The sequence below is a fragment of the Sus scrofa genome, chromosome X (assembly GCF_000003025.6).
Source record: "Sus scrofa isolate TJ Tabasco breed Duroc chromosome X, Sscrofa11.1, whole genome shotgun sequence".
Lineage (NCBI taxonomy): Eukaryota > Metazoa > Chordata > Mammalia > Artiodactyla > Suidae > Sus > Sus scrofa.
The window spans coordinates 61,878,376-61,898,650 of NC_010461.5; the positions used below are offsets into that span (position 1 = coordinate 61,878,376).

The following is a 20,275-nucleotide window of genomic DNA, read 5'->3' on the forward strand; positions in this document are numbered from 1 at the left end:
TCTAGCCTGGGAACCTCCATGTGCCATGGGTGCGGCCCTAGAAAAAGATGAAAAGACAAAAAAAAAAGAGAAAAAATAATAATAAAATAAAATTAAAACAGTGTGATGTTTGTGAAAGAACGGACAAATACATCAGTGGAAGAACAGAGAGCCCAGAAGTAATTCCACACAAATAGAGTGAACTGATGTGTGACAAAGCAAAGGGCCAAGGGCAATTCAATGGGAAAAGGACAGTCTTCAACAAATGGTTCTAGCAGAGTTGAACATCTACATGCAAAAAAATGAGTGTAGACACAGACCTTAAAAATTTCACAAAAATTAACTCAAAATAGGTCATAGATCTACATTAAAAACATAAAGGAGTTCCCTTAGTGGCTCAGTGGTTAATGAACCCAACTAGGCTCCATAAGGATGTGGGTTCAATCCCTGGCCTCGCTCAGTGAGTTAAGGATCCAGCATTGTCATGAGCTGTGGCGTAGATAGAAGACATGGCTCAGATCCTGCATTGCTGTGGCGGTGGTGTAGAACAGCAGCTAGAGCTCAGATTTGACCCCAGCCTGAGAACTTCCATATGCCACAGGTACAGCCCTTAAATGCTTTTAAGCAAAAAATAAATAATAAAATAAAAACACAAAACTTTCAAGCTCCTATAAGAAAAAGTAGAAGAAAATCTAGGTGACCATGGGTTTAGCAATGACTTCTTAGATACAAGACAATAAACATGATCCATGAAAGAAAAAAGTGGTAACTTGGACTTTATTATAACTAAAAACTTCTGCTCTGCAAAAGACACTGCTAAGGGAATTAAAAGATTAGACACAGACTGGGAGAAAATCGTTGCAAAACATATCTGATAAAGGACTGATATCCATAACATACAAAGAATTCTCTGGGGAGTTCCTGTCGTGGCACAGCAGAAACGAATCCGACTAGGAATCATGAGGTTGCAGGTTTGATCCCTCCCCTGCTCAGTGGGTTATGGATCTGGCGTTGCCATGTCTGCCTACAGGTCGCAGACTCGGCTCAGATCTGGCATTGCTGTGGCTGTGGTGTAGGCGGGTGGCTACAGCTCCGATTAGACCCCTAGCCTGGGAACCTACATATGCCGCAGGTGCGGCCCTAAAAAGACAAAAGACAAAAAAAAAGAAAAAGAAAAAGTAAACTAGGTACAAACTTCCAATTATAAAATAAATAAGTTGTGAGGATGTAATGTATACCATGGTGACTATAGTAAATAATACTGAATTGCATATTTGAAACTTGCTAAGGGTAAATTTTTTTTTTAGGTCCATCCACATCTGTGGCTTATGGAGGTTCCCAGGATAGGGGTCCATTTGGAGCTGCAACCGCCAGCCGACACCCCAGCTAGCAACGCCTGATCCTTAATCCACTGCGAGAGGCCAGGGAGCAAACCTGCATCCTTACTGATACTAGTTGGGTTTTTAACCTGCTGTGCCACCGTAGAAACTCTACTAAGGGTAAATCTTAAAAGTTCTCATCACTTGAAAAAAAAGGGAAACTATATATGTTGATGGATATTAACTAGATTTATTGCAGTGATCATTTTGCGATATCCACAAATATTGAATCATTATATTGTACACTTGAAACTGATATAATACTGGAGTTCCCCTTGTGGTGCAGCTGAAATGAATCCAACTAGTATCCATGAGGATGTGGGTTTGATCCCTGGCCTCGCTCAGTGGGTTGGGGAATCTGGTGTTGCCGAGAGCTGTGGTGGAGGTCGAAGACATGGCTCAGATCCCACGTTGCTGTATCTGTAGTGTAGGCTGGCAGCAGTAGCTTTGATTCGATCCCTAGCCTTGGAACTTCCGTATGCCATAGGTGTGGCCCTAAAAAGCAAAAAGCAAGAAAGCAAGGAAGGAAGGAACTGACGTAATACTATGTCAATTATACCTCAATAAAAAGTACTCCAGGAGTTCCCACCATGGCGCAGTGGAAACAAATCTGACTAGGTACCACAAGGTTGCGGGTTCGATCCCTGGCCTTGCTTAGTGTGTTAAGGATCCGGTGTTGCCATGAGCTGTGGTGTAGGTCGCAGACTCAGCTCTGATCTGGTGTTGCTGTGGCTGTGGCATAGGCCGGCAGCAACAGTTCAAATTGAAGCCCTAGTCTGGGAACCTCCATATGCTGTGGGTGCAGCCCTAAAAAGACAAAAAGACAAAAAAAAAAAAAAAAAGTAAACCAAACAAGGTTAATCTTATAACTCCAAACCAACCAAATAATGTTTCCTTCTCATAAATCAGTGGGCATTGAATAAATTATGCAATATTTTTGAAGAGTCTATACCAAAAGGAACTTAATCAAAAAGCCAATATTTGGTTTGCTGATTTTCTATGTTTTGGGGGGATTTTTTAATAATCGATATATATCTTTTTATCATGCACATATGATAAAGGACTTAAAACTGTGGTTATCAAAATTATACATAAAAAAGGAAGTTCCTTTTTTTTTTTTTTTGGTCTTTTTGTATTTTTAGGGCAGGACCCAGGGCATATGGAGGTTCCCAGGCTAGGGGTCCAATCAGAGCTGTAGCTGCCGGCCTACACCACAGCCACAGCCACAGCCACAGCCACAGCCACAGCCATGCAGGATCTGACCTGTGTCTGCTACCTACACCGCAGCTCATGGCAATGCCAGATCCTTAACTCACCGAGCGAGGCCAGGAATCAAACCCGAGTCCTGATGGATATTACTCAGGTTAGTTACTGCTGAACCACATTGGGAACTCCCTTTTTTTTTTTCTTTATTTTTATTTTTATGAGAAGGTGAGCTCCAGTCCTTCTATTCTGCTACATTCTGTTTTCACCAGAGACATAAGACCCAGATGTTTCTGCCTGAAAAATCCATGCAGCTGGGCCTCTTTATTTTTGTTTTTATTTATTTATTTATTTTTTGCTTGTTAGGGCTGCACTAGTGGCATATGGCGGTTCCCAAGCTAGGAGTCAAATCGGAGCTGCAGCTGCTGGCCTACACCACAGCTCACGGCAACACTGGATCCTTAAATCCACTGAGCGAGGCCAGGGATCAAACACACAACCTCATAGTTACTAGTTGGATTCCTTTCTGCTGTGCCACAACAGGAACACTGTGGGGTTTTTTTTCTTTTTACAACTATAACTGTGGCATATGGAAGTCCCCAGGCTAGGGATCAAATTGGAGCCTTAGCTGAGGCCTACCATAGCCACCAAAACACTGGATCCAAGCCATACCTGCAACCTACACCACAACTTGTGGCAACACTGGATCTTTAATCCATTGAGCAAGGCCAGGTAACTTGCATCCTCATGGAGAAAACACTGTGTCCTCAACCCACTGAGCCACAGTGGGAAGTTATTAATTTTTCTTTTCTTTTTTCTTTCTGTCTTTTTTTGCTTTTTTTTTTTTTTTTTTTTTTTTTTTTTTTTTGCTTTTTAGGGCCACATGTATGGCATATGGAAGTTCCTGGGCTAGGGGTCAAATCAGAGTTGCAGCTACCAGCCTACTCAACAGTAACGCCAGATCCTTAACCCACTGAGTGAGGCGAGGGATCAAACCTGCATCCTTATGAATATTAGTCAGGTTCATTACCACTGAGCCACAATGGAAACTCCCAAGATTTTTCTTCTCTCTCTTTTTTTTTTTGTCTTTTTAGGGCCATACCTAAAGAGTATGCTGTTTGACTTCCACATGAATTTTCTGAATTTTATTCTGTTATTGATTTCTTGTTGTGTTCCATTGTAATCATGGAAGATATTTCATATGATTTCAATCTTTTGAAATTTATGCATTCTTATTCGTGGCTTAGTATATGGTCCAACCTAGAGAATGTCCCATGTGCACATGACAAAAATGTGAAGTCTATTCTTGTTGATAAAGTGTTCTGTGTAAGTCTGTCAGTCTATTTGATTTATAGTGCTGTCCAAGCCATCTATTTCCTTAATGATCTTCTTTCTGGTTGTCCTATTCATTATTAAAAGTGGAGTACTAGAGTCTCCAACTATTATTGTAGAATTGTTTATTACTTCTCCCATAAATTCTATAAATATTTTCTTCATATATTTTGGGACAATATTAGTAGGTGCATATATGTTTATATTCTCTTGATGGATTGACTTTTTTTTTTTTGCTTTTTAGGACCACACCCACAGCATATGGAGGTTCCCAGACTACAGGTCCAATTGGAGCTATGGCCACCGGCCTAAGCCACAGCCACAGCAATGTGGGATCTGAGCCAAGTCTGCAACTTACAGCACAGCTCAGGGCAATGCCGGATCCTTAACCCACTGAGCAAGGCCAGGGATCAAACCGGCAAACTCGTGGTTCCTAGTCAGATTCATTTCTGCTGTGCCACGATGGGAACGCCGATGGATTGACTCTTTTATCAATACATAATGTCCTTTTTTGTTCCTTGTAACAATTTTTTTTGACCTTGCCAACAGCATATGGAAGTTCCTGGGCCAGGGATAAAACTCACAGCACAGTGGTGACCCAAGCTAGGGAAGTGACAATGCTGGATCCACAACCTGCTGAGCCACCAGGGAACAACTCGTAATAATTTAATTAATGTCTATTTTTCTTTTTTTTTTCTGCTTTTTAGGGCCCAGACTAGGGGTTGAAATAGAGCTACAGCTGCCAGCCTACACCACAGGCACAGCAATGCAGGATCTGAGCCACGTCTTTGACCTACACTGCAGCTCATGGCCATGTCAGATCCTTGACCCACTGAGCAAGGCCGGGGATCAAACCTGCATCCTCATGGGTACTATTTGGGCTTGTTTCCACTGCGCCATAAGGAGAACTCCCAGTGTGTTTTTCTTGATGTTAGTATAGCTACCTCAGCACTCTTTGGTTATTATTTACATGGAATGTCTTTTTCCACTCTTTCATTTTTTTTTTAAGGGCTGCCCTCACAGCATATGGAGGTTCCCAGGCTAGAGGTCTAATCAGAGCTGTAGCTGCCAGCCTATGCCACAGCCACAGCAATGCCAGATCCGAGCCGAGTCTGCGACCTATACCACAGCTCACAGCAATGCTAGATTCTTAACCTACTGAACGAGACCAGGGATCAAACCTTCATCCTCATGGATGCTAGTCAGATTCGTTTCGGCTGAGCCAGGATGAGAACTCCCACTCTTTCATTTTTTGTCTATTTGTTCCTGCATCTAAAGTGATTCTCACAGTTCCCATTGAGGTATAGGTTGCAACTCTGGCTCAGATTCAGTCCTTGGCCTGGGAATTTTCATATGCTGCAGGTGCAGCCAAAATGAAAAATAAATAACTAGGAGTTCCCGTCGTGGCGCAGTGGTTAACGAATCCGACTAGGAACCATGAGCTTGCGGATTCGGTCCCTGCCCTTGCTCAGTGGGTTAAGGATTCGGCGTTGCCGTGAGCTCTGGTGTAGGTTGCAGACGCGGCTCGGATCCCACGTTGCTGTGGCTCTGGCGTAGGCCGGTGGCTACAGCTCCGATTCGACCCCTAGCCTGGGAACCTCCATATGCCGTGGGAGTGGCCCAAGAAATAGCAACAACAAAAGACAAAAAGACGAAAGACCAAAAAAAAAAAAAAAAAAGAAAAGAAAAATAAATAACTAAAGTGAGTCTCTTCTCACAGATATAGAGAACAAGCTGGTGATTACCCATGGGGAGAGGGAATTGGGGAAGTTCAGCACAGGGGTAGGTAGTTAAGAGGCATAATCTATTACATGTAAAATAAGCTACAAGGACATATACAACACAGGGAATAAGCTTTTTTTTTTTTTTTTTTTTTTTTTGCTTTTTTATGGCTGCACCTGTGGCTTATAGGAGTTCCCAGGCTAGGGGTCCAATTGAAGCTGCAGCTGCCAGCCTATGCCACAGCCACTGCAATGCAAGATCCGAGCTGCGTCTGTGACCTTCATACAGCTCATGGCGACAACAGATCCTTTAACCCACTGAGTGAGGCCAGGGATGGAACCCGCATCCTCATGGATATTAGTCAGATTCTATTTTTTTTTTTTTTTTTTTTTTGTCTTTTTGCTATTTCTTGGGCCACTCCCGCGGCATATGGAGGTTCCCAGGCTAGGGGTCAAATCGGAGATGTAGCTGCCAGCCTACGCCAGAGCCACAACAACGTGGGATCCGAGCCGCGTCTGCAACCTACACCACAGCTCACGGCAACGCCGGATCGTTAACCCACTGAGCAAGGGCAGGGACCGAACCCGCAACCTCATGGTTCCTAGTCGGATTCGTTAACCACTGCGCCACGACGGAAACTCCATATTAGTCAGATTCTTAATCCACTCAGCCACAACAGGAACTCACAAATATTTTATACTAAATATAAATGGAGTATAATCTTTAAAAATTGCGAATCACTCTGTTGTATACCTGTAACTTATATGATATTATATAGCAATTATACTTCAAAAAGAAAAAAAAATGGGGGTTAGTAGATGCAACCTATTGCATTTGTAATGCATAAGAAATGAAGTCCTGCTATACAGCACAGGAAACTATATCCAATCACTTGTGATGGAACATGATGAAAGATATTATGAGAAAAAGAATGTATATATATGTATAACTGGGGTACTTTGCTGTACAGCAGAAATTGCCAGAACATTGTAAATCAACTATAATAAATAAAAATTAGGGGGAGGGAGTGGGAGGGATAGGGAGCTTGGGCTTATCAGACACAACCTAGAATAGATTTACAAGGAGATCCCGCTGAATAGCATTGAGAACTATGTCTAGATACTCATGTTGCAACAGAAGAAATGGTGGGGGAAAAACTGTAATTGTAATGTATACATGTAAGGATAACCTGACCCCCTTGCTGTACAGTGGGAAAATAAAATAAAAAAAAATTAAAAATATTTTAAAAAGAGAGTCTCTTCTAGACAGCATATTGTTGGATTGTGGTTTGTTTTGTTTTGTTTTTTGACCATGCCCATGGCATGCCAAGATTCCTGGGTCAAGGATCAAACTCCCTGAACCATAGCAATTACCAGAGCCACAACAGTGACAACACCAGGTCTTTAACCCATTGTACCACTAGAAAACTCTTCCTTTTTAAAATCCATTTTGCCATTATCTGTCTTGTTATTGGAGAATTTAACCCATTTACATTTAAGTAGCAATAAGGAAGGACTTCTGCTATTTGTTTTCTGTATGCCATATATACTCTGTTCAGTTCCTCAGTTACTGCTTACATTTGGATTTAATTAATTTTTTGAAGTGTATCATTTTTATTCCTTTCTAATTTCCTTTTCTGTATACTTTTACATTATTTTCTTAGTGGTTGTCCTGGGCACCACAGTAAATCTCTTAAACTTATAATAATCTAGTGTGAATTAAGCAAGCTTAACTTCAACAGTGTAGAAAAACTCTGATCCTATACAGCTCCACCTTTCCCCTTTTATGCTGTTACCATCAAAATTATGTCTTTAGGAGTTCCTGCTGTGGTGCAATGGGATGGGCAGTATCTCTGGAGCCCTGGGACACAGGATCAATCGCTGGCCCTGCACAGTGGGTTAAGGATCTAGCATTGCCACAGCTGCAACATAGGTTGCAACTGCTGCTGGGATCTGATCCCTGGCCCAGGAACTCCATTTGCTTCAGGGCAGAAAAAATACATATATCTTTAAATTTTGTGTGCTTATTAACGTAATTTATAATTTTATACACATTCCTTTAAATTATTTAGGAAAATAGAGAATTATTAGCTAAGAATAAAAAACATTGGCTTTTTATCTTATAGTTACCACAGGTGAAACCATTGGGGGGAGGGAGGAATTGGGAGGGTGGAAATAACATATACACACTACTCTATAAAATAGATGATTAACAAGAACATAATGTATAGCACAGGAAAATCTACTCAATATTTCGTAACAACCTATATGGTAAAAAAGAATGAATATATTTGTATGTATAATTAATTCACTTTGCTGTACAATGTAAACTAATACAACATTGTAGGTCAACTATACCCCAATAAAATTAAAAAATATATATGTATCACCTTTTATATTTACCTATGTATTTACATTTACTAATGCTCTTTATTTTTTCATCTGATTTTGAGTTACTGCCTACTATACTTTATAATGAAGGTCTTCCTTTAGCATTTCTTTCTTTTATGTATATATACCTTTTTTTTTTTTTTTGGCCTTGCCAAAAAGCAAACTTCAACTTTAGCATTTCTTGTTGGACAAATCTACTAAAAACAAACTCTCTCAGTTTTTGTTTATCTGGGAATGTCTTCATTTTTCCTTTATTTTTGAAGGATTCTTATGCCAGATACAGCATTTTCGTGGACATCTTTCTTTCAGCACTTTAAATATGTCATTCTACTGCTTTCTGACTTTCTTCGTTTCTGATGAGAAATTGGCTATTAATCTTCTAAGTGAAAAATTACTTATCTCTTGGTTCTTTCGAGATTCTCTGTCTTGGAAAGGATCTCTGTGTTTTGTTGCAAGACATGTTTCCTTGAAAACTCCATCTTGTCCTTCCTTCCTTTATCCCATCTTCCTTCTTGGAAAAACAGTCACAGTGCTGGTAAATGACTTAAGCTTAAGAACAAAGACCTAAAGGCATAAGTGACTTAAGCTTAAGAACTGTTATGTGCCTAGAGGTCAGAGTAAAAGCTTAACCCTTTACCACCTAAGTGGCTTTTTTTTTTTTTTTTTTTTTTGTCTTTTTTTGCTATTTTTTTGGCCGCTCCCACGGCATATGGAGGTTCCCAGGCTAGGGGGTCTAATCGGAGCTGTGGCCACCAGCCTACACCAGAGCCACAGCAGCGTAGGATCCGAGCCGTGTCTGCAACCTACACCACAGCTCACGGCAACGCCGGATCGTTAACCCACTGAGCAAGGGCAGGGACCGAACCCGCAGCCTCATGGTTCCTAGTCGGATTCGTTAACCACTGCGCCATGACGGGAACTCCCCTAAGTGGCTTTTTAAATAGTAAAAGAACTTATATAATAGTAAACAAACCCTGTATCATCCACCCATAGCCACTCCTCACTTGATCTCATCTAGAGAGCACAATAAAAGCAGTGTGGTTTCTTGAGGCAGGGTGCTCTTGGTCCCTGAGATCTTGAGTCCCCCGGCTCCCACCTCTACTTAAGATGGATGTCTCTGTGTCTTGTTTTATGTTAACTATTTTTCCTTAAGTTCCACAGCACCCGTTCTTCAGCCCCATCCTGCTGAGTTGGCCCCGGCAGTGTTTATTTTACTTAAGAGTTTGTAAGCTTCGTAGATTCACATCTTTCATCAAATTTGGGAAGGTTTCAGCCCTTATTTTTTCATATATTATTTCTGCCTTTTCTCTCTCCTTTTCTGCTGGGACTCTCATTATGTGTACATTGCTGTTATTCATGTTGTCCCCCTGTTCTCTGAGATTCTGTTAATTTTCTTCATTCTTTTCTTTTTCTGCTTCTCCAACTGGATAATTGTAATTGACTCATATTCATATTCACTATTCGTTTCTTCTGTCTACTCAAATGTGTTTTTAAAGCCCTCTAATAATTTTTTTTTTCTTTTTTGACTGCCCTGTGGCATATGGAGTCCCTGGGCCTGTGATCAGATCCAAGCTGTAGTTGCAAGCTAAGCCACAGCTGTGGCAACACCAGATCCTTAGTGCAGTGTGCTGGGCCGGGGATCAAACTTGTGTTCCAGTGCTCCCAAGATGCTGCCAATTCCATTGTATCACAGTAGGAACTCCAAGCAAATTTTTTTAGTTAATACATCTTTTAGATCAAGAATTTCTATTTGTTTTTTTAATCTATTTTTTCCCCAAGAGCAATGCATTTTTACTTTTCTCCCCCAGCTTTATTGAGGTATAATTGACAGATAACATTGTGTAAGTTTAGATGTACATGATGACTTGACACACACATATATTGCGAAATGTTTACCACAATGTGTTTAAACACATCTTTTACTTAATATAACTACCACTTTTTTGTTTTCTATTTTTTTATTGATATTCTCTGTTTAGTGAGACATTGTCCATTTGGTTTCCTTTAGTCTTTTGCACATGGTTTCCTTTATCTCCTGAACATATTTTGAAAAACTGATTTAAAATCTTTTTCTATTAAGTCCAATGTCTGGTATAATTTTTGCTAATTCCCCCCCCATGAATGGACTATACTTTTTTTTTTTTTGCTTTTTAGGGCCATACTCATGGCATGTGGAGGTTTCCAGGTTAGGGGTCGAATTGGAGCCACAGCTGCCAGCCTATGTCACAGCCACAGCCACAGCCACAGCAACATGGGATCTGAGCCATGTCTTCAATCTACACTATAGCTCACGGCTGGATCCCTGACCCACTGAGCAAGGCCAGGGATAGAACCCACATCCTCATGGATACTAGTTGGATTAATTTCCACTGTGCCACAATGGGAACTCCCTGGCTATAATTTCTTATTCCTTCATGTGCCTCATAATTTCTTGTTGAAAACTGGCCATTTTGAATATTACAACATGGTAACTCTGGAAATCAGGTTATCTTCTTTTCCCAGTATTTGTTGATTCTACATGTCATAAGTTGTAGTTTTTGCTTAGTGAGCTTCAACTATTTTTGTAAAGACTATATTCTTGGAAGTTCCCATTATGTAGCAGAAACAAATCTGACTAATATCCATGAGGATGTGGGTTCAGTCCCTGGCCTAGTTCAGTGGGTCAGGGATCTGGATTTGCTGTGAGCTGTGGCGTAGTTTGCAGACACTGCTTGGATCTTGCTGTGGCCGTGGCATAGGCCGGCAGCTCTAGCGCCTGTTTGATCCCTAGCCTGGGAACCTCCATATGCCCTGGATAAAAACAAACAAACAAACAAAAAACAACAACAAAAAACCCATATTCTTTGTAATGTGTTAACACCGAAGCCTCTGTTTCACTAGCTTAATAGTCATCTAATAATATGAGAGTGATTTCCTTAAATACCTAGAGGCAAAAGAAAAGAAAAGGAGTTCCCATCGTGGCGCAGTGGTTAACGAATCCGACTAGGAACCATGAGGTTGCGGGTTCAATCCCTGGCTTCGCTCAGTGGGTTAGGGATCTGGCGTTGCTGTGAGCTGTGTGGGTGGCAGACGCGGCTCGGATCCCGCGTTGCTGTGGCTCTGGCGTAGGTCAGTGGCAACAGCTCCAATTCGACCCCTAGCCTGGAACCTCCACATGCCGAGGGAGCGGCTCAAGAAAAAGACGAAAAGAAAAGAAAAGAAAAGAACTCTTTCAATCTTTGCAGACTGGGCCTATTTTGGTACAGTCCTTCAATACTTAGCCAGTTTGTTTACACCTCTGCCTTAGCTTTCACTTCCTGCTTGTATGGAGCATAAAGGTTAGTCAGAGGTGAAATCTTGAGAACTTTTAAATCTGTTCTGATCATGTATCCTGTTATGGGTATATAAAACTTTTGTTTCCCAAAGTAAGACTCTTCTCAGCTTTTGCTCCCAGACTTTTGGTACAGCTATTGTTTGTCACAACAACAATGTTTTGTCTCAGGCAGCAGTGGCTGGTCTTTTAATATTTTTGAAGAACATGCTGTGCACAGCTGCTTTTCTGTCCTGAATGATTTCTGAGTTAGGCAAAATTAAGGCAAGCCTCTGGAGTCATTTCTTCAGGGAAACCACAGATAGGTCAATACCAACAAACACACTTTCTTGGGAATAAGGTCTGCTCTGCTATCTTTGGGACCAGGTACCCATACAGGGAACATAATGCTATCTTCAAAAGTCTGCCACAGCAATATAGGTGGATGAGGTAAGGCTAAAACACCATGAAGGGGAATTCCCATTGTGGCGCAGCAGAAAGGAATCTGACTAGTATCCATGAGGATGTGGGTTCAATTCCTGGCCTCCCTTAGTGGGTTGGGGAACCAGTGTTACTGTGAGCTGTAGTATAGGTTGAAGACGTGGCTTGGATCCTGCATTACTACGGCTGTGGCGTAGGTCAGCAGCTGTAGTTCTGATTCGATCCCTAGCCTGGGGTATTTTTCCAGCTGGAAGTCATTATTTACAAAGCACTCATTGGAATATATTAATCCTCACTAATTATGCAGGCAGGGTTTATCTCTAATGTCCTCAAATTGTCATCTGGAAATGCCAGCTGGAAAAATACTCATCGAGAAGCTTGGGCTCGGGAGTTCCTGTCATGGCTCAGTGGAAATGAATCTGACTAGTATCCATGAAGAGTCTGAAGACCATACTTAAACATTTCTACCATGAGTCACACCCTACTCAGTGTACTAATATTTTTAGGACAATGATCAAACACAAAGTGGTGTTATTAAAGATATACCAATGTAGGGCTGAGGTCAAGGCATTAGTATTTAACTTTTTATTATTATTATTATTATTTTGTCCTTTTGCCTTTTCTAGAGCTGCTCCCACAGCATATGGAGGTTCCCAGGCTAGGGGTCCCCAATTGGAGCTGTAGCTGCCGGCCTACACCAGAGCCACAGCAACGCTGGATCCGAGCCGTGTCTGCAACCTACACCACAGCTCACAGCAATGCCAGATCTTTAACCCACTGAGCAAGGCTAGGGATTGAACCTGAAACCTCATGGTTCCTGGTTGGATTTGTTAACCACTGAGCCACGATGGGAACTCCCAGTATTTAACTTTTTAATTTTTTAATGTTTTGGCTGCCCACGGCACATGGAGTTTCCAGGCCAGGCATCAGATCCGAGCCGCAGTTTCGACCTACCTACCTATGCCACAGCTGCAACAACGCCAGATCCTTAACCCACTGTGCCAGCCCGAGGATTGAACCTGTGTCCCAGCACTGCAGAGATGCTGCTGATGCCATTGCATCTCAGTGGGAACTTCAGTTTTAATTTTGAACTGTGGTAAAATATACATAAAACATACTATATTATTTTTAAATGCACAGCTCAGTACTGTTAAGTTCATCAACACTTGTGCAACCAATCTCCAGAATTCTTTTCTTCTTGCAAAACTGAAACTCTATATTGATTAAACAATAACTCCCCATTCCCCCTTCCCCAAGCCCCTGGCCACCACCATTCTACTTTCTGTCTCTATGAACTTGACTACTTTATAGGCCTCATGTAATTGAAATCATATGGTATTTGTATTTTTGCGACTGGTTTATTTCACTTAGCTAATGTCCTCAAGGTTTATCCACTTTACAGAGCATGATTTCCTTCCTTTTTAAAGCTGAATAATATCCCATTGTATGCATATACCACATTTTGTTTATTCACTCAGACATCAATGAACACTTGGGTTCCTGACACTTTTTGGCTATTATAAATAATGCTGCTATGAATGTAGATTCACAAGTATCTCTTCAAAATTCTGCTTCTAATTCTTTTGGATATGTACCCAGAAGTGGAATTGATGGATCATACAGTAGTCCTATTTTTTTTTGTCTTTTTCCAGGGCTGCACCCATGGCATACAGAGGTTCCCAGGCTAGAGGTCCAGTCGGAGCTGTAGCCACCAGCCTACACCACAGCCACAGAAACTCGGGATCCGAGACAGCCATGTCTGTGGCCTACACTACAGCTCACGGCAATGCTGGATCCTTAACCCACTGAGCGAGGCCAGGGATTGAACCTGCAACTTCATGGTTCCTAGTCGGATTCATTAACCACTGAGCCACGACGGGAACTCCATAGTAGTCCTACTTGTAATTTTTTGAGGAAATGCCAAGCTTTTTTCTACAGCAGCTTTACCAGTGTACATTTCCACCTCCCAACAAGGCACAAATATTTCAATCTCTGTATCCTTGCCAACACTTCTTTTCTTTTTCTAGAGTAGCTATCCTAATGGGTATGAGGTGGTATGGCATTGTGGGTTTTCTTTTCTTTTCTTTTTTTTTTGAGAGTTAAGCTTTATTTGGGGTGAAATTAGGACTTAAGCCCAGGAGATAGCACCTCAGGTAGCTCTGAGAAACCGCTCCCAGCATAGTGGTTTTGATTTGCATTTCTCTAATGATTGATAGTCACTGGTATTTTTTCCTCTAATACACCCAGGAAATCTGAGAACAGAGTGAAAGGGATGTACAGACAAAATTCTGAAGAGTAATCTCTAGGCTCTTGTTCCTGGCTCCCTTCGGAATAAAAGCCTTTCTGTCTTCCCATCTAAATTATACTTTCACAGATTAAGGAGAGTCAAATGAAACTCCCCTCCCTCTTCTGAAGCCTACATCAGTCCCTCTTCTCTCTTTAGGACCCTTCTCCCAACAATCTAGATATCAGGAAGTAATCAAGGTAGACTAACTGGTTTCCATTTCTCCAGGGAGTAATCTGCATCCTGAAATGAAATCTAATCCATAGGAAATTTTCAGCAAAATAGGAAACCTATAGGCATTCCTTGGAATAACCTTCAGTGAATTACTTCACCTCTCTAGGGCAGGTTTTCTTCAGCAATCGAAATGAAGGGACTTGGAGTTCCCATGGTGGCACAATGGAACGAATCTGACTAGGAAGCATGAAGTTGTGGGTTCGACCCCTGGCCTCGATCAGTGCATTAAGGATCTGGCGTGGCCGTGAACTATGGTGTAGGTCACACATGCGGTTCGGATCTGGCGTTGCTGTGGCTCTGGTGTAGGCTGGCAGCTGTAGCTTCAATTAGATCCCTAGCCTGGGAACCTCCATATGTTGCAGATGCGACCCTAAAAAAAAAAAAAAAAGGACTGATTAAATGGTATCTAAGGTCCCTTTGGTTTTGACTTTCTCATCCTTCCTCAAAATTGGGCAGAATCCACATAAATCAAGATCTGCTATTAATAACTGTTTCAAGTGCACTGTTTCTAAAATCTATTTCAATAGATATTATTAAACAATTTTCGGAGTTCCCATTGATGCTCAGCAGTAAAAAACCCGACTGGTATCCATGAGGATGTGGGTTTGATGCCTGGCCCCACTTAGTGGGTTAAGGATCAGGCATTGCCATGAGTTGTGCTGTAGGTTGCAGACTCGGCTCAGATCTGGAATTACTGTGGCTATAGTGTGGGCCAGCAGCTGCAACTCTGATTAGACCCCTAGCCTGGGAACCTTCCATATGCCTTGGGTATGGCCCTAAAAAGCAAAAATAAAACAATTTTCAGCTATAATGGCCTGCACAAGTATTTCACAGCTTCTTCCTAGAAATTGACTACAAAACATCGTATCTTTCAATTGATTTAATTCAACACCAAACCTGGATATCATGGTATCTATTCAAAATTTAAAAACATTTTTAAAAAATATTTTATTTTTCCCGCTGTACAGCATGGGGATCAAGTTATTCTTACGTGTATATATTTTTTCTCCCACCCTTTGTTCTGTTGCAATATGAATATCTAGACATAGTTCTCTAAAAACATTTTTAATACTTTACATTATAGAAGAGTAGTGCTGGAAGGAACACTGAGGTGATTCAATCCAATGCACTCACATTAGAATAAAGAAATAAGTCCAGAGAGGTTCATATGACTTGCCTATAGTCACATGGCTTAAGAAAGGACTAAAAGCTGTTTAAAAGCCAGATTTTTTTACTTCTGGTCCACTGTTTCTACTCCATGTTTGCAAATGTACTGCTGCCCAGTTTTATATAACTTGATAATCTGGTAACTGTTTCAAAGCAATTAGTACCAAAAGGGAACTACCTACTCATAGCATTCACTGACTAGGACAAAATGTAATGAACCATTGAAAATAGCCACTCATCTACTTGGCTGTTCTGACTAATCTAATGGGTGACAACATTAATGAAGGATTATGTATGGAATCCTTAAGTAATTGGCCCATCAAATTCAGTCATTAGGACAGTAAGAAATTTAATTATAATTTCAAAATGGGATATCCTATTATAACCCTAGTTTAGTGTTTTAAACTCACCCCTCTTTAGATGTTAACCAAAAACTCAGAATTAAGATTGTAAAAGTTTATTGATATGATCAAAAAGCAAACAGCCAGACATCTGGTTATCTTTACCACTACAATGTGTCATTTTGAATGTATTTTTAAAATGCAAAACAAATAATATTAAACCATTACTGAAAAAGTAAATGAAGAGTCTACTTAAGGCACTTCAGATGAAAGCTAATTTTAGCATTTCCACAAAAGTAACACTATTCTAAGTGTAGTAAATCTGCTTTCTACAGATTTTAGCCAGAATTCAACTTCTTGCCTTACAAAATAAGAATGTGCTCTTAAGGGAGACAAAACAAATACAAAAAAATTCATTCTTTCAATGCTCTTTGTAAATTATCTGGAGCTATACAGATTACATGGCAGTAATATTCACCTGGTTAGTCCATACAAATGAGGGCATATTCATACAAGTCTCATAAGAATCACAGCATAAATTTATTTGGCCTGAGGCAAGTACAAGAACGGCAGAAAAGGAATCGAGAATCACGCAATTTACAGGGGCGTAACAAAAACAGGCTCCGTTAAAGAGTAAATATCCCCTCACCCACCAAATCTACTGACAAAAACAAAAACAAAAACAAAAACCTTACATAAAACATTTCTTCTTAGGCAATTATATCTATCTCTTTCTTCAAACCTTTATTATATTAACACTTCTGGACCACATGGGAGAGTTATTAGATGGTAAATAATAGCAGACAATCACAGCATTACTTTAATGTAACACTTTTAATATTTCTTTAAAAATTTTTCATTATCAGAATTCTCATATTTCCATAATAGTGGCATTTCAAGATACTGTTCACAACTATGGGGGAAGTTATAGCTAGCTCTAATGATAACCACCAACTTTCATTCTTCACAGAATTTGGTTAGGATATATTGTTATTTTCACTGACAGAAAAAAAGAAAAATCTCAAACAAAACCTCTTCAAATGATTACTTTGTTTCTCCTCTTAAAGTGAGAAAATGAAGGCTAAAATAGGAGCAAAAAACAGAACAGCTTTTGAGAAACATTTACTTTCTAATCACAGGCAACAACTGAGTATTTCATGGTTTTATTTTCCTAAGCTAGGGGAATCCTATTCCTAAACACAAGGGCTAATGAAATATGTTATAGCTGTAATATAGAAGTCATCTTAACCAGATAAACCCATATTTTTCTCTTAGGTACAAATGAAATAAATGATAATGTCTAATTTTTAGAAAGATTTTAGACTATTTTAAATTTACACTGATTTTAGTAGTAATCTACATTTTTATTTAGAGAGGGAACCACCTTTAAAAAAGTAGGGAGACAGAATACACCTGAAATCTTTCAAAATACAAGTTAGTTAATACCACATTCATGCAGAAATCATAATCCTATATTTAGAGATACTTCTTAATGTCTACAGCTACCAAGAAGTATAGCTTGCTGTTATCAGTAACAGGCATATGCAGGAACACCTGGTCAGGACATTTTCCCCCCACCTTTGGATACGATAATAAAAATCAAATGACCAAAAGTTAACTAAAGTAGTTTTGAATCTTGTTTTAATAAAATGTAGTAGTTTTAAAATGTTTATAAAATATTTAATTCTACTAAATTAAATGTTCCATAAAGTTTACTGGGAAGGAAAGGTTAAGAGAAGAATCATATCCCAATACTTCATGATTTTGACAGAAAATTGCTTGTTAAGGCACTATATATATTCTTTGGTTAAATGATTAACTATTTTAATCACTTGAAAAAAAGAGGTAATACAAAATACACAAATTGCTTTCTTCTTTTCACACACACGTTTTTCATTTTTCAATTTCCATTACTCCAGTGTCTACATATCTCTGGAATCCTTTTTAATTCATCAGAAAGCTGAAACAAATATATACAACAGTATATTAATCTCTGAAAGAAAAGTAGGCTTTACTTCCAATAAATATCTTGATTTTGTCAGATCAAAGAATTTTTGGATACATGTATAACTTTGGGCACCAATAGCAAAGGGAGACACTGAGATAGTTTTTAGTCTTTGGAGAAAAGGAAATAGACATAAACTCAAGTTAAAATACCTTCTGAAGAGAGATACCAATTAATAACTGAATCAACCATGATGATTGAATAAGTAATAAAAGTCTCAGTAAGATTACCCTTTCATTCCAGTTAGTATTCTATAGAGGATAAACTATTTTAAAATATACATGCACAGAAGAGTAAAAGTATAAAGCCGGAAGATTACAAGCACAAAAGATCTAATAGGCTCAGATTTCCCGTCGTGGCTCAGCCACAACCCAACTACAATCCATGACTACTAGTCATGGATAACGAACCCCAATAGCATCCTTGAGGATGCGGGTTCAATCCCTGGCCCCACTCAGTGCATTAAGGATCCAGCATTGCTGTGAGCTTCGGTGTAGGTCAGACACATCTTGGATCCCACATTGCTATGGCTGTGGTATAGGCCAGCTGCAGTAGCTCCAATTCAACCCTTATCCTGGGAATTTCCATATGCTGTGCTGCGGGTGTGGTCCTAAAAAAAAAAAAAAAAGAAAAAGAAAAAGAAAGAAAAAAAGATAGACTAATAAGCTTTAGTATTAAAATTTAATAAATTTGCGGAGTTCCTGTCGTGGCGCAGTGGAAACAAATCTGACTAGGAACCATGAGGTTGTGCGTTCAATCCCTGGCCTCGCTCAGTGGGTTAAGGATCTAGCATTGCCATGAATTGTGGTTTAGGTCGCTAGATGTGGCTCAGATCCGACATTGCTGTGGCTGTGCTATAGGCCGGCAGATGTAGCTCCGATTTGACCCCTAGCCTGGGAGCCTCCCTATGCAATGGGTGCAGCCCTAAAAAGCAAAAATAAAATAAAATAAATAAATTTGCCAAAAGAATGCAAAAAAATAATTTAAGTTGTTCATCACTCAAAATGCATTTAAGAATGTCACAATATAATAAACTGACCAGAGAGTTCGAAATCATCTACTAAAAACTTGTGTTAAAAATAATATGAGGGAGTGGAGTTCCCGTCGTGGCACAGTGGTTAACGAATCTGACTAGGAACCATGAGGTTGCGGGTTTGATCCCTGGCCTTGCTCAGTGGGTTAAGGATCCGGCATTGCCATGAGCTGTGGTGTAGGTTGCAGACGCGGCTGGGATCCCAAGTTGCTGTGGCTCTGGTGTAGGCCAGTGGCTACAGCTCCCATTTGACCCCTAACCCGGAAACCTCCATATGCTGCGGGAGTGGCCCAAGAAATGCCAAAAAAGACACACACACACAAAAAAAAATATGAGGAAGGAGTTCCCATCATGGCTCAGCAGAAATGAATCTGACTAGCATCCATGAGGATGCAGGTTCGATCCCTGGCCTTGCTCAATGGGTTAAGGATCCAGCATTGCTGTGAGCTGTGGTGTAGGTCACAGACATGGCTCAGATCTGGCATTGCTGTGGCTGTGGTTTAGGCCAGCAGCTACAGCTCTGATTCGACCCCTAGCCTGGGAACTTCCATATGCCATGGGTGTGGCCCCCAAAAGACAAAATAATAATAATAATAATAATATGAGGGAGTTCCCGTCATGGCTCAGTGGAAATGAATCTGACCAGTATCCATGAGGATGCAGGTTCAATCCCTGGCCTCACCTCAGTGGGTTAAGGATTCGGTGTTGCCATGAGCTGTGGTGTAGGTCGCAGATACAGCTCAGGCCTGGTGTTGCTGTGGCTGTGGTATATGCCAACGGCTACAGTTCCAATTCAACCCCTGGTCTGGGATCCTCCATATGCCGAGGGTGTGGCCCCAAAAAGACCCCCCCCAAAAAAAAAGAATGAGAAGGGAGTTCCGTGGTGGCTCAGTGGGTTAAGTATCTAGCATTGTCACTTCTGTGTCTTGGGTCACTACTATAGCATGGTTTGATCTCTGCCACAGGAACTTCTTCACGTTGTGGGTAGTCAAAATTAATATGAAGAAAGAATTTGTGTCTCAAAAATATCACTTGACATACTTTACCTTTAGTGTTCATAGTCCTTTATACAACAGGACAATGTTTTGCTTTTTTTGTGTGTGTTTTTGTCTTTTCTAGGGCCACACCCACGGCACAAGGAGGGTTCCAAGCTAAGGGTCCAATTGGAGATGTAGCCACCGGCCTACGCCAGAGCCACAGCAATGAGGGATCCAAGCCACACGCGTGACCTACACCGCAGCTCTTGGCAACGCCAGATCCTCAACCCACTGAGCAAGGCCAGGGATCGAACCTGCAATCTCATGGTTCCTAGTAGGATTTGTTAACCACTGAGCCATGACGGGAACACCAGGACAATGTTGTATTAAAAGAATAGCAATTGTAGTAAATGGCACTCAGATTGTAAAACTAAGTCATAACATTCCCTGTTATATACAGGTACATTTCTCTTGGTTATTAAAAGAGTAAAATCAAGAA

General features: G+C 40.5%; 1 protein-coding gene across 1 annotated transcript in view; it reads right to left on the minus strand.

Moving 5' to 3' along the window:
* Positions 15,862-20,275, minus strand: part of MAGT1 (magnesium transporter 1) — a 64,275-nt gene continuing 59,861 nt past the window's right edge. Inside the window, exon 10 of the mRNA XM_003135205.6 lies at positions 15,862-17,721. Within this exon, the coding sequence (XP_003135253.4) occupies positions 17,706-17,721 (16 nt within the window). The 3' untranslated portion in view covers positions 15,862-17,705. The remainder of the gene's footprint in view (positions 17,722-20,275) is intronic.